General features: G+C 36.5%; 1 protein-coding gene across 2 annotated transcripts in view; it reads left to right on the top strand.

Annotated features, from left to right (window-relative positions):
* Nucleotides 1-16,663, top strand: part of LOC121370753 (E3 ubiquitin-protein ligase Mdm2-like) — a 46,574-nt gene that overhangs the window by 12,047 nt on the left and 17,864 nt on the right. For both annotated transcript variants that reach the window (XM_041496195.1, XM_041496193.1), the window contains exon 4: nucleotides 15,637-15,711. In XM_041496195.1, coding sequence (XP_041352129.1) covers nucleotides 15,637-15,711 — 75 coding nt within the window. The remainder of the gene's footprint in view (nucleotides 1-15,636; nucleotides 15,712-16,663) is intronic.

Raw genomic sequence — 16,663 nt, 5'->3', positions numbered from 1 at the left:
ATTGGAATGTTACATAAATTCACATTTAAAAATTGCTCTGCAAACAAAAAATGTAGGCATAGCAATCGGTTTTTTCTTCCTTTCCTTCGATGAACCACGATTACCCAGAAAGCCACAGTGACCTTGTCATTAACCAATCAAAGGCTGTACAGTCAGACCTCGTTACAACGACCACGTTCGTCCCTGGGTCACTTTGTCCTTATATCGAAATTGTTATTATATCGATTTATTAATCATCGGTTATTGGGTGTCAATAGTAGCAAGTGATCATTTATATGCACCATTCTATAGACAGGATAACACATACCAAAGCATTTAATATACCAGTCGTGGTGCACTGGCTGGAATGAGAAATAGCCCAATGGATCCACCGGTGGGGATGGATCACAGACCATCATTAAATAAATTATTATATTATTATTAATCCAAGCGCATTCACAGTCAATCTAATGTACCTACTTCGTTTACAAAATGTCATAAAACTAGTAGACTTGATTGTTTGAAGTTAATCCTTTAATTGAATGATGAAAGGCTTATGTTAAAAAAACAATACACGTCTATGGAGTTAGCCGACACCTGTAACTCAGACATCATGTGACTGTCTGCTCGCGACAAGATCAAGGATGCCAAATGGCTGTGTGTACTGCCAACGTACATCTTCATCTGTGATTATTTAATGTCGTTGTAAAGAAGTGTTTTTAGACGTTAGGTGCACATTTGTTCCTAATTTTCCGGTGTAATGAACAGAATAACATTGGTGTACGTTCGTTCCCGACAATTTGTGGTCGGATGGTGTAAAATTCGTAGTAACGAAGGTCGTCGTAACGAGGTCTGACTATATATCAATTAGCTAAGATGTCTCTGCCTAGTAACAAAAAGGTTTGTGTATGGTCATTTTTCGATTCCTATTGGCTTACATATAGGTTATACCAATACGTCACTGAAAGGATGTTGTAGAGGAATTATTTTGGTGCAATTTGATACCAAATATGAAGCTATTCACCAAACAGCTACCGTGATTCAAAGTGGGGAAAAAGAACAAAGAACGGCTTAATTTGGACCATTGTTTCAACTCTCTATATAATAACCCAAACTAAAAATCTTAATAAAAAGTATTTATAAGTTATTAAATTAAACAAGGGTAGTTTGAAATGATAACTTAAACATGTAGGTACTGTTTTGTGTCAAAATCGCAATTTTCACCAGGTAGTGTATTTTTTCACTAATTGCCACATTACACAAAATAAGCAACTGCTACATGTGACTGATTTCACCAGGTAGTGTATTTTTTCACTAATTGCCACATTACACAAAATAAGCAACTGCGACATGTGACTGATTTCGCCAGAGCGGGTCACATTGTAATAATTTTCAAGGAAATATTCTACATATCTGAAAATTGGTTAAAACAAAATGCATTCAAATGTGAGCCATAAGGTATAGCCCATGAAAAAGTGGTATACAAGGCTTGAACTTAATTTTGGGAAATGGAAAGCAATAAAAATTTAAGCTGGAATCTGTAAAGTTGATTATCAGGAAGCATTTTGTGCATTTTCTTTGGCATTTGTTTATGCGTTGTGATTGTTCCAGAATACTGAATTTTAGTGCTACCCCCAAAACTGGCCCTGTTTTTATTCTTTCATGAGAAATCCACCCAAGCCATATCACTGACAGAAGTGATTGATGGCATACAGTTTTTAGTGGTATGAAACTTTGCCTAACAAAATATGTCCACGCATATATAGACACTGACACAGTGTGGGCATATGCATCATTTGAAGGAAGGAAGGAAGGAAATGTTTTATTTAATGACACACTCAACATATTTTATTTACGGTTATATGCCGTCAGACATATAGTTAAGGACCACACAGATAATGAGAGAGGAAATACGCTGTTACCACTTCATGGGCTACTCTTTTTCAATTAGCAGCAAGGGATCTTTTATATGCACCATCCCACAGACAGGATAGTACATACCATGGCCTTTGTTACACCAGTTGTGGAGCACTGGTTGGAACGAGAAATAGCCCAATGGGTCCACAGACGGGGATCGATCTTAGACCGACCGCGCATCAAGCGAACGCTTTACCACTGGACTACGTCCCACTCCCCCCACCCTCCTGCATCATTTGAATTACTGTAATGGGATGTACATAAGCTCAGTTGTAGAACTTCTGCCTGAAATGCATTGTGTCACCTGATTGATTCTATTCTGTGGTCTCATTGGATTAGTTTCCGTTCCAACCAAGTTACAGTTTGTTTCAATGGTTAACAGTGCCACTAGAGAACATTGAATAATTTGTCATCAACTATTGGATGTCAAACATAAAAATGGTAATTCTAACACATTTTCCCATTGCCGCAAGGGATCTTTTATATATACACTTTCCCACGGACAGAAAGGTACATACCACAGCCGTTGATATACAAGTGGTAGGGAACTGGTTGGGATGGGAGGGAAACCCAATAGGTTTGCCGAGGAGATTTGATCCTACGACCCAAGCTCCTGTGGTGAGTGCCCTACTGAATAAAAAAAGTAAAGTTTGTTTTATTTAACGACGCCTCTAGAGCACATTGATTTTTATCTTATCATCGGCTATTGGACATCAAACATATGGTCATTCTGACATATTTCTTTAGAGGTAACCTGCTGCCACCGCATAGGCTACTCTTTCCAATAAGCAGCTCGGGATCTTTTATATGCACTTTCCCACATACAGGACAGAACATACCATGGCCTTTGATGAACCAGTTGTGGACCACTGGTTGGAACAGAAAATAGCCCAAACTGCAAATGGGTCTACTCAGTGAAAAGGATTGATCCGATGACCGACCGCTTCACAGGCGAACACGTTACCACTTGAGCTACACCCCACTCCCCCTACTGAATGAGTTCACAACTAGATGTCAGAGGCTATCATATGATATAAAAGATCCACTGCTGTCAGTCCATGTGGCAGAAGCAGGGTTTTTTCTCTCATTCTCTATACTATGTGTCAAACATGCTGGTACTAAAAGGTGTGCTGGGATGTTACAGAACACTCATTGTTTGTATAGGATTCAAATTTCAATTTTTGGGAGTTACTGCAGGTGTTGCTTTTGGTTTAATAACAAAATTATCTGTGTGGTCCTTAACCATATGTAAAGAAAGAAATGTTTTATTTAACGACGCACTCAACACATTTTATTTACGGTTATATGGCATCAGACATATGGTTAAGGACCACACAGATTTTGAGAGGAAACCCACTGTCGCCACATAGGCTACCTTTTTACGACAGGCAGCAAGGGATCTTTTATTTGTGCTTCCCACAGGCAGGATAGCACAAACCATGGCCTTTGTTGAACCAGTTATGGATCACTGGTCGGTGCAAGTGGTTTACACCTACCCATTGAGCCTTGCGGAGCACTCACTCAGGATTAAAAACCCCATGCCTCGACTGGGATCCGAACCCAGTACCTACCAGCCTGTAGACTGATGGCTTTAACCATATGTCTGACGCCATATAACAGTAAATAAAATGTGTTGAGTGCACTAACCTATAACATTTTCTTAGACAAAAATTATTTCAATCTGGTGCCTTGGTTTCTATAGTCTATGGAATATATATATTTTTTTGATGCAGATACCTTTTATCAAATTACCAATGATACTTTGGCTATTTCTTATAAATACAACATGAAATGAATGGGAAGGGATCAGTAGCAAACCATGTGGGGTACCACAGCATTTTTGGGGCACAATGGAAATTAAGGAAGGCACCCACGGCACTTGCCATCATTACCGTGGTAAAATTCAAACCCTGTTTGAACCATCATCATATTGTTAAAGACATCCAAGAGGTCTAGTTATTAATTTTAATAGGTAATGTTGATTTAAAATTATAGAATGGAAGGAAGGAAATGTTTTATTTAACGACACACTCAACACATTTTATTTACAGTTAATTATAGAATGTTTCATTGTCACTTAGTACTGTATATATCTTTCTGTAAAATTAATAGGTAATGTTGATTTAAAATTACGGAATGTTTCAGTGTCACTTAGTAGTGTGTATATCTTTCTGTAAAATTAATAGGTAATGTTGATTTAAAATTATGGAATGTTTCAGTGTCATTTAGTAGTGTGTATATCTTTCTGTAAAATTAATAGGTAATGTTGATTTAAAATTATGGAATGTTTCAGTGTCACTTAGTAGTGTGTATATCTTTCTGTAAAATTAATAGGTAATGTTGATTTAAAATTACGGAATGTTTCAGTGTCACTTAGTACTGTGTACATCTTTCTGTAAAATTAATACATGTAGGTAATGTTGATTTAAAATAATGGAATGTTTCAGTGTCACTTAGTAGTGTGTATATCTTTCTGTAAAATGAATATTCCTGTGAGAAAAATTCTTCTGTAGACATGTATTTGCCATTACTCTGACACAGTGCAATCTATGCTATTAATACCAGTAATGTATTGGATTATTATTAGAAAGAAGGGTAATGTGTTATGCCGTAGCTATGCGAGTAATGAGTGGTTTTGGACTTGTTCCTGCATGCACCGGCATTGTGGCAGGAGACACCGGCATTGTTCCGCTGATATTGATGCCGCGGAACAGCTGATATAGCAGCCAGTTCGTGATTGGAAACTGAGAGAAGACATTTGGCACCGATCCAGCTACCAATGCGACTAAATGAGAAATATGTTTGTGTTTTGTCGGTGATGATGGGAGGCTAATGATATTGATTTTGTCGTGTTGATTCGCCTATAAGTATCCGTGGCATCGATCAGAGATATGACAATGATAATCGTTTTGCAATTTATGACATGATGTACATGTTTGTATATATTTTAATATCAGTTGTTGAATCTGTTTCCAACCAACCCATCTATCGAGACATCTGCCCATCGATTCATCCATCCATTCATCTATCCATTCATCCATCCATTCATCCACCCATTCATTCATCCATCTATCTATTTGTCCATCCACCCATCCATCCATCCAAGCTCCCATCCACCCATTCATTCATCCACCCATTCATTCATCCATCCATCTATCTGTCCATCCATCCATCCATCCAAGCTCCCATCCACCCATTCATTCATCCACCCGTTCATTCATTCATTCATCTGTCTGTCCATCCATCCATCCATCCTTTGATCCATCCATCCATCCATCCATCCATCCATCCATCCATCCATCCATCCATCCATCCATCCATCCATCCATCCATCCATCCATGCATGCATCCATCCATCCATCCATCCATCCATCCATCCATCCATCCATCCAAGCATCCAGCCAGCCAGCCAGCCAGCCAGCCAGCCAGCCACACATCCATCCAACCATCCATCCAAGCTCCCATCCCCCCAAGCATCCATCCATCCATCCATCCATCCATCCATCCATCCATCCAACCCAGTAACCCACCATCCAACCAGGGGTGGGATTTCGCTTAGTCAGTTGAGTGCTCTCTGGAGGTGCTTGTGTCACTTGTGTGGGTTTTTTCTCGTTTCAACCAGTGCACCACAACTGGTCAAAGGCCGTGATATGTGCTTTCCTGTCTGTGGGAAAGTGCATATAAAAGATCCCTTGCTGCATTAGGAAAAATATAGCTGGTTTTCTCTGATGACTACAAGTCAGAATTACAAAATGTTTGATATCCAATAGTCGATGATTAATTAATCAATGTGCTCCAGTGGTGTTGTTGAACAAAACAGACTTTAACCGTCCATCCATCCATCCATTAATCTATGCATCCAATCAATCAATCATCTGTCTGTATGTCCATCCATCCATCCATCCATCCATCCATCCATCCATCCATCCAACCAACCAAAACCCCATCACCCACTGCTCACCAGTCCATCTCTGTCCATTCTGTCCATAGCTGTCTATGAATGTTATCTATTTGTCCATATATCTATCCATCCATCCATCCACAAACACCCACCCATCCTGCAACCACTTGAAGAAATCTCAGATCTGTACTTAAAAATATGGTACAAGAATTAATTAAGTGCAGATTTATTAGAAAAGTACCATTTACTTTTTGACTTTAACAATGTGCAGTATCTGTAACAAGCATTTTTCATTCAGGCTGATAATAAAATTTATTTTTGAATAATTACTCATACATATGCAAATAATGCACTAGTTAGCAGCTAGTGGTGTTTGAAGTGCCACACGGGGCAAAGGTCTTATTTCCATGGCCCATGATTAAAGGACAAGCCAAACTTGGAGAATGAACTTAACTGCAGTGCTAAATGGTGGTAAGATGCATGTTGTTTGGTATTATGTGTCACTGTAGTATTGTTAATATTTTGGGGTGGGGGGAGGTAGAGTTTAAGTTGACATATTGATCAGCTGAACTTTAAAAGTTCCATCTTTAAATTTTTGTTCTTTATTTATATTTTTTTATCTTGAACGAAAGAAAAAAACAATTGCCGTATGGTTTTTACAGGGTCTAACATTAGTTAATATATTTTGTATTGTTAATATAATTGTGCTTCTGGATCTACATTTTGTGCTGCTTGTGTCTTTTTTATGATTGAATTTTTTTTTTTTTTTAAATGTCATGTTAAAATAAGTGATACAACTGATATTGCCATGTGAAGTACATGTATACATACACTGTATACACAAAATTGTTTTTGGTCACTTACATGTTTTACTAAAAACATTTTACTGTTAACATCTAGAATTATTTTTTATATGTATACACAAATAATACACCTGTCTTAAGAGGTCACGTTTTTAGTATTCTTATATTATTTAAATGTGCTCATATTTTGCTGAATCTAAAACATTTAGGTTTATAAACTTGGTGTTGTATGTTTGTGCATTTTGTCTACATGCATGCATGTACATGTACCTATATACTAACTTACACCAACACATTGTATGAAAAGAGAAGTAATAGCACCATTATTTCATAGTCATAAAACCATCTTAGAATGAGATATTAGAATGATATACAACCGAATCACTGTGTAGTAGATTTGTCTCTATTGAGCCTTGTTCATGTACTTTGTATGTGAAGGTGAATAACAAAAAAAAATGTATATACCGGTATATATTATATGTATATTCCCAGCTAAAACTTATTTGTATTAAGGTAAGTATAGAGTCGGTCATTGACCAAGAGAGTTATTAATTTATTACTGGATTCCTTTTCCAAACAGTGCTTAAATCAGTATATCTTGGCATCTGTTCAACGCTTTGCCAACAATGTTATTTTTCCTGCCATCTGCAAGTTTTTGCCTGTTCCGATCATGTCCATTAATATTGAACATGTTGGACTTGGTGGCCCTCGATACAAGATAAGCGTGAGACCATGTCTGGCTTATGCAACAGTACTGGAACATGTACAGACCAAACTATACCAGTGGCAGACACCACCCAACATACAGTAGAGGGGGGTGGGCCATCATTGTTTTAAACACTTGTGTTTAACCATAGTTCAAAAGATCAGGGTTTAGATTTTTTTTTTTTTTTTTTTTTAAAACAAAATTAAAATTTTGGGTAGCACAATCTAAAACATGATTTAGAGAGGGTTTTTTTTTTTTAAATTGGTTTTGTGTTTTAGTCTTGGATTGGGTTGAAGGTTTAATGAAAAAAAGTCGGGGCATAGTATAAACTTGTACTGGGACATTGCTTTAAAGCAAAACCCAGTTGGGGGCATAGTTTATAATATTTTATATATTGGATTGTTTGTTTACAAAAACACAAAAACATTGAGGATATATATTCATGTACTGGATTGTTTGTTTAAAGAAAAAAAATGGGGGCATAGATTGTCTGTATTTGTGTACTGAGTTGTTGGTTCAAAGACAAAAAAAAAAAAATGTTAGGGGCATAGTCTATAATCGCCTGTATTTGTGTACTGGGGTTGTTTGTTTAACAATGAGACATGGTTTGCGAGACGCTCCGTGACTTGAATAAACTAGTTTGTGTGTTATTGATTGTACAGATATTGGTGGATTATCTCAGATCTATTATTGTGCGTGATTATTTGTGTTTTGATTGTCTGCTGATTTGCCCATGCCTGTTTGAAGGCTCAATACATGTTTTTTTCTTTTCACACAATAATACTGGAACTCGTATTTATGTAAACATTATTTTTGTTTGACGGAACATGTGATATCCTTATCCAACAGAATTCTATGCGTATACCATGGACAGTGGTTTGTAAATAATTAATTCAAAAAATATTTTATTAACACTGGTAATCTTTGATGTTGAATTTCCGATCTTTCCACCCACCCGTAAGACAGTTCCAGAAATAATCACTAGGGATGGGCAGGAGTGGGTGTTGTGGGTGGAAGCATTTTGTTTCCTAATATTTATAAGTACTAGCGACACCACTCCAGAAATAAAATTATAGTGACTATGGTATATATATATATTGCATAACTTGTATATTAAAAAAAAAAAAATTCTAATGACCTTGCAAAGTCACACAATGAAGATATATAGGTTGTAAATGGACTATAGTGAAACCTGGTATAGCAGTGACCTGTTTTAAAAAGCCACCTGTGTTAAGAGGCCACATTTTTATTCTCTCAAATCAATAAATATAGTATAAACTGACATGTATTAAGCAACCAGCTGCCTAAAAAGGGCACTTTGTAACAATCCCTTTGCTACGCAAATTTCAAAGATCACTACACAATTTTAAAACATTAAACAGTAGTTGTTATTAAATTTTCAATTGACTAGAAATATTGCCAATCAATGGGCTACTACAAAATTACAGGTAATGTACCTTAAATGGCTATATAATTTGAGTGAAGCTATTATACTTTCTAATATCTGCCACTCTGCAGATAAAGTTATATTGACTACATATACACTACTTTGCTAGAATTAGTTGTAAATAGCTTACTACAAAATTAATGTACGCTGAATGGGTAGGGGTGGATGGGTCTTTGGTGAAGCCAATTTTCTTTCTTTTTAATATTCTTAAAATAAACATATAATATAGACTGCATAAAGTGTATCTGAATATTTTATATAAGTGTATAAGTGTAATTACCGTGAGAATAGGTTACTACAAAATTAAGGTACAGATATGAGTTTGTGTATAATTATTATACTACATACATGTGTATATAGTGTAGAAACAAAACAGTAAGATTGTTTTGATTTGCTGTTTTCTCATCTATCTTACATGTGTTACATCTATAAACATTAATTTTCTTGTTTAAACCAGCGTCCCAAGACTGGTACATCAACGGTCATGGTACGTACTGTCCTGTCTGAGAAAAGGCTTATAAAAAAATCCCTTCTTGCTAATGGAAAAATGTGTGAGTTTTCTCTGAAGACTACATGTCAGAATTACCAAATGTTTGACATCCAGTAGCCGAGATTAATATATCAATATGCTCTAGTGGTGTTGTTAAACAAAACAAACTTTAACTTAATTTATAAGTCTCATCTAAGACTACATGTCAGAATTGCCAAATGTTCTGATATCCTATAGCCGATTATTAATAAATCGGTGCACTTATTTTAAGTGTAATATGACTATTAGTTACATGCATATTACAATTTAGTCTAAATATTGTTGTATTCAATCAATTAAATACATAGTTAACCAAGCAACTGTGAAGATTATAAATGCATTTGTAATGGTACCTAAATTATTCACTGTAAATGCCCATGCAAAGTATTCCTGTTAGTTCTTGATCAATTAACTAGCACTGAACAATGCAATGTATATATATATATATACATGTATGTATTGCATGTATTTGCAAGTCCGACCAGGCTATATAGATCTGTAGTGTGCAAATCTGCTGAGCCATAATAACACAGTATTTGTTTACATTAGAACTGTAGATTGAGGCTCGCTACATTAATTCTGGTTTTTAATAATATGGAGCATTCAGTTTTATTATACATGTGTGTGTAGGTACATATGTACATATGTACATATACTCTTCAAAAAAAGAAACGCAAAAGGGTACAAATGGGTTATAACTCCGATTTTATGTTTCCTACCGGTTCATGCTTTGTGAATATACGGTCATTGCATGTCCCAAACACATTCCCACGGTTACATTCGATAAAACGCAGCTACTGTACAATAAAGTTCCAAAATGTGAATATTCGCAAAAACGCAGCCACGTGCAAACCATGTCACCACTGCACGTGCGTTGTCTGCACGTGCAACATGAACACCGACAGTATAAAAGTGCAGGGTGTTCGCTTGCCTGGCCTCTGTATCTGGCCGACAGTTGACAATCCAGGACATGCCACGTCTCAGTGAACCGCAGAGAAACAATGCCATCGGCCGACTAGACGCAGGCGAATCCAGAACGGCCGTTGCCAGGGCATTCCATGTGTCCCCAAGCACCATCTCTCCAGACTGTGGGACCGTTACCAGCAACATGGATCAACACGTGACCTCCCTAGATCCGGTCGACCACGGGTCACTACCCCCGGGCAGGACCGCTACATCCGGGTACGCCACCTTCGGGAACGATTGACTACTGCCACCTCCACAGCCGCAGCAATACCAGGTTTGCGCAGGATATCCGACCAGACCGTACGGAACCACCTACGTGAGGTAGGAATTCGTGCCATACGTCCAGTTCGAGGTGTTATCTTAACACCACAACACCGTCGACTCCGACTGCAGTGGTGCCAGATTCATCGACAATGGCCTCAACTGCGATGGAGACAGGTGTGGTTCAGTGACGAGTCCCGATTTCTGCTCCGACGTCATGATGGAATATGTCGCGTGTATAGGCGTCGTGGTGAACGTTATGCGGCAAACTGCATGCAGGAAGTGGACAGATTCGGCGGGGGTAGTGTCATGGTGTGGGCAGCCATCTCACACACTGGCAGAACTGACCTGGTCCACGTGCAGGGCAACCTGAATGCACAGGGCTACATTGACCAGATCCTCCGGCCACACATCGTTCCAGTTATGGCCAACGCCAACGCAGTGTTCCAACATGACAACGCCAGGCCTCACACAGCACGTCTCACAACGGCTTTCCTACAGAACAACAACATTAATGTCCTTCCTTGGCCATCGATATCACCGGATTTGAACCCAATTGAGCATCTATGGGACGAGTTGGACCGACGCCTCCGACAGCGACAACCACAGCCCCAGACCCTGCCCGAGCTGGCAGCAGCCTTGCAGGCCGAGTGGGCCACCATCCCCCAGGGACGTCATCCGTACTCTGGTTGCTTCAATGGGCAGGCGGTGCCAGGCAGTTGTCAACACACGCGGAGGCCACACCCGGTATTGACTCCAGATGACCTTGACCTTGGTGGTGTGTCCTATCACTTACTCACAATGGACTAGAGTGAATTGTGAACAATCCTGCAACATTTGGTAATTATCGGACTCACCATTCAATAATTAAATCAATTCTCCAAATGTTACGACAATGTGGTTTTGCGTTTCTTCTTTTGAAGAGTATACATATGTACATATATACATATGTACATATATACATATGTACATATATACATATGTACATATACACACACATACACACATATATATATATATACATATATATGTATGTATGTATGTGTGTATATATATATATATATATATATATATATTAGTGATTTCCCTAGAAATTAGGCAAGGCATTTTCACCATTTTTGGGGCACTTGTTTTTCATTAAAAATATACAAAAATTAATTGAAATAAACATTAATGTAAGTTACTTCTTTGCTTTAATAAATGAATGGCAAAATATATAAAAGGCATACTTCATTCATTAATACAGGGCACAATATTTCACGAGAACCGTTGTTCTGTTCGCGTGTTGGTTACGCAACTTTAAAATCATGAGAACCGCCAATCGGTTACGTGGTGAGCAATTACATTCTGAAATTAAAAGTACCATATATCAGTAATCAAAGTAAAAATCAGTTTGTTTTTAAATACATTTCAACCACCAATGTAGCACAGAACTGTAGTTCAAGTGTTAGGTAGGCCTAACTCATCGGTTATGAGAACTATATTCACATAACCGAACAATCGGTTACCTAAGTAAAACTCATGTCAACTGACTTCCGGTTTCCTTAGATTTTGAAATATTGTCCCCTGTTAATAATACCTTTTTGGGTGTTTTATAAAGTCAGTTTTAGAATTAATTATTGAAAAAGGCTTGTTTAATCTCAGGGCAGCATGACGCTGATTGAGGCATGGTGCTGCACCATGCTAAAACAAGCTAGGGAAAACACTATATATATATATTAGAATATTATTTTTAACTGTTTGCCCTTTGGTATATCCATTTCCACCCTCAAGTGTTTTGATTACTAATCTCTTTCGCACAACGTTAATGAGGAAGCCGTCTCAGGATTTGTCACCACTAATCCTTATGTATGTTTGAAGTAATTAATAAGCCTTCTCCCACAAGATGAAGAAGTATTCTCTCTTGTTTTTGTTTTTTTAACAAATTGCTACTTTACGTGAAATACTGCTCTTTGATTACTATTGGTTTATTCTTCATGGCCCAAGAGAATGCTTTCAGGAAATATATATAATTTTCACCATCAGATTTCAGGAAATATGTATAATTCCTGGAATTTTTGGGAATTACACGTATTTCCTGAGTGAATCAGACATTACACATATTTTCAGAAATTTTCAGGAATTATACATATTTCCTATATATATATATACTCAACTACACATGTATCTCTTAATTAATTATGTGTTTATTTTTAATCAGTTTTGTATTTTAAATTCAATTTGTTGATAACACTAATTTTGTGTACATTGTACATAACTACTGATACGCAATTTACTTTAGGCTGTACCCAGTTGCTTCTGTGTTTGTTTCATTCCAAGCTCAAACATGATGTGCTACAAACCCAATGAAAAATCAATTGCTAACTGGGCAAAAAATTAATTTTAGCATTTTTGACTTTGTATTTATACAGTGTTTATGACTGCTTTGCACATTTAACAAGATTCTATGGTGTGATACTGTACACATTGGCATGCAGTGATATACACAATTGAAAATTATTAAATTATTTACATGCAATCGTATACAGTACTTTAATGGAAATGAAATGTCAAACACCAAATATATAATGAAACAGCCTCACCATTTGGGGACGGGATGTAGCCCAGTGGTAAAGCACTCACATCAGTGGGCCTGTTGGGCTATTTCTTATTCCAGCTAGTGCACCACCACTGGTATATCAAAGGCCGTGGTATGTGCTGTCCTTTCTGTGGGATGGTGCATATAAAAGATCCCTTGCTACTAATGGAAAAATGTTGCAGATTTCCTCTCAAAGACAATATGTCAAAATTAACAACTGTTTGACATCCAATAACCGATGATTAATAAATGAATGTGCTCTAGTGGTGTGGTTAAACAAACCTCTTTTTTTCACCATTGTATTGTGTATTCCTTTTACTTCTTAAAACATATATTAATCAATATTTAACATTATGCACCCAAGTCTGTGATCATAGTTTATGTTAATCAATATTTAACATTATGCACCCAAGTCTGTGATCATAGTTTATGTTAATCAATATTTAACATTATGCACCCAAGTCTGTGATCATAGTTTATGTATTTACAAAAGTAATTTGAAAGCTTTCTAAAAATGCAACAATCCGTATTGATCTTATATACATGTATATTTCGTACTACCATAGTCTGTACTTAAGATTATGGAAACCTGTTTCATCTGATATATTTACTGTCTGGATCAAGAGCTTTTGTACAAATAATGTATTTGTATTCATGGAATAAATAAATATCACAGACTTGAATAAACACCTGTTCTGGCTCACCAGTTTCATCAATGGACTGTTTATTTTATGTTGTCACACCCCAGAGAAGCTTCTGCTCAGTCTTTTAAATCCATTTGCTTATACAGGTTCACTGTCATGTATAGCTTTCAGGAAGGAAGGAAATGTTTTATTTAACGACGCACTCAACACATTTTACTTAGGGTTATATGGCGTCAGACATATGGTTAAGGACCACACACATATATTGAGAGAGGAAACCCGCTGTCGTCACTTCATGGGCTACTCTTTTCAATTAGCAGCAAGGGATATTTTATATGCACCATCCCACAGACAGGATAGTACATACCACAGCCTTTCTTACACCAGTTTAAAAAAAAGATTACTGTTCTATTATAAAAATCAGAAACTTCCATACTGACATCATGATTAGAACAGATTTTCAATGTGCTTATCGATATATCCTATGTTGGTTCAGACACACATATACATGTATAATATACCATCATTTCTGTACTACACTGTAAAAAAGCTACTGAATGATACATATAAAACACTGACCAATTAAACAAACTAACATTTTATCAATAAATTTTAATAGTTGAAACAAATACAAATTGATTGAAAATAATCAATGTGCTCTAGTGGTGTCTTTTCAACAAAACAGACTTCAACATTTTATATTGAAAATTAATTTCCGGTTACTGGCATCTATGATTTTGAAATATTGTCTTTTTAATTAGGACATAGCCATTAGTTTTGTGTGGTCTCTTTGTGCTTTTAGAAATGTGATTGTTTTTGTGTGTGTGTGTGTGTGTGTGTGTGTGTGTGTGTGTGTGTTTTGTACACACTGTTTTTGTAGCTAAGTTTGTTTTAAGGTTGTATTAGTTGACTGATTTTTATGTATGGTAGACATGTAGATTCACATGTAGTTCATTAAGTAATAAATCATACACACATTGGGTCATAACATCAACAATTAGGTAATTAATTTTATTGAAATGTTAAAGATCAGCATACATTTATACACTTAAAACAAGAAATATAACAAAAGCTAGCAGGCCTCGTTCTTGAAGGTGAACTATCACTCTTGCTTCCAATCACTCACCTGACCTGGTGCTTATAACACTTTTAGAATCTAGACACAACACTGTAATAGAGTCTGAAACACTAATGTCATGACAACGCTATACAAAATTTATGCATGTGACGTCATTAGAGATTTGGGGGGGGGGGGATGTAGCCCAGTGGTACAGCGCTCGCTTGATGCGCAGTTGGTGTGGGATCGATCCCCGTCGGTGGGCCCATTGGGTTATTTCTCATTCCAGCCAGTGCACCATGACTGGTATATCAAAGGCCGTGGTATGTACTACCCTGTCTGAGGGATGATGCATATAAAAGATCCCTTGCTGCTAATCGAAAAGAGTAGCTTATGAAGTGGTGACAGTGGGTTTCCTCTCTCAATATCTGTGTGGTCCTTAACCATATATCTGACACCATATAACCATAAATAAAATGTGTTGAGTGCATCATTAAATAAAACATTTCTTTTTTCTTTCTTTCATTAGAGATTGAGTCTGGACTCTAAAAGTTTTATAAGCACGGGCCCTGAGACTAGTTCAAGGAGATTAATGTTTAGCTGCCCTTAGCATGTGAATCTGTATGGTATCAATGTATGGCAATATCTTAAATGGCTCCCCCATTATCTAAGTATGGGGAGCAATTAATCACTCCCCTCAATTTTGTTTTCATGGCAAGGTCTGGCATGTCAGTTTTTAGCACATAATTTATATTTTAGATTTATTTCGATAGTTTGCATTCATTGTAATCTTTCAGAATGTTTGCCGTCTTTAATGAAATGCTATTTTTCGCCATTTATTTAATTAGGTGAGACCCAAGCAGGACTTTCTGTTCATTCTGAAACAGGCTGGAGCAAGAGGCGAAGTATTTACGAGGAAGGAGGTAAACAATTAAATACTTTATACATATATACTATTTAATATAATATTTTGTATTGTGTATCATACAGGCATCTGAAAATTTTGCGTGTTGCTCACATGAATCTAATTTTGCTTAATCTTTTTTTCCTTTGCGCAAAATTTGGATCACCACTTTGACATAACGGGTTACACAAAATGGAAATTGGTTACCTGGATTTATTTCTGCGTAACCGATAAATGGGTCACGTAGATTTTCAATTCTCAAAGGAAAAAAAAAAAAGTTTGTTTTGTACTGGAGCACATCGATTAATTAATCATTGGCTATTGGATGTCAAACATTTGATAATTCTGACTTGTAGTCATCAGAGGAAACCTGCTACATGTTTTCTAATGCAGCAAGGGATCTTTTATATGCACTTTCCCACAGACAGGAAAGCACATACCACAGCCTTTGTCCAGTTGTGGTGCACTGGTTGGAATGAGAAAAAACCCAATCAGCTGAATGAATACACCGAGGTGGTTCGATTCTGCGATGCAAGCACCTCAAGTGAGCACTCAACTGACTGAGTTAAATTCCACCCCACCTGCCATATGTAATTAAGCTATATGGGTAATAAAAAGCTTAACAATTATTAATTGAATGTGGGATCTTCTATTGTGTTTTCCCAAGAAATTTGGCAAGGCATTGTAGACTAAACACTTTCTGGGCATTTTCATCATTTTCAGGACACTTTTTGTTTATATTAAAGACCAAAATCAAAAATAAAAATTAATTGAAATAAAAATCAGTGTGCTTGCTTTAATAAATGAATGGCAAAATATGTAACAGGGATATATATTTTTTTATTAATGATAAATTGTTTTAAAGTTTTTTATATATATATATATATATATATATATATATATATATATATATATATATATATATATATATATATATATATATATATATATATAAGAAAAATTTAGAATTA

The sequence above is a fragment of the Gigantopelta aegis genome, chromosome 4, assembly GCF_016097555.1.
Source record: "Gigantopelta aegis isolate Gae_Host chromosome 4, Gae_host_genome, whole genome shotgun sequence".
Lineage (NCBI taxonomy): Eukaryota > Metazoa > Mollusca > Gastropoda > Neomphalida > Peltospiridae > Gigantopelta > Gigantopelta aegis.
This window is presented reverse-complemented; position numbering and strand designations above follow the sequence as displayed.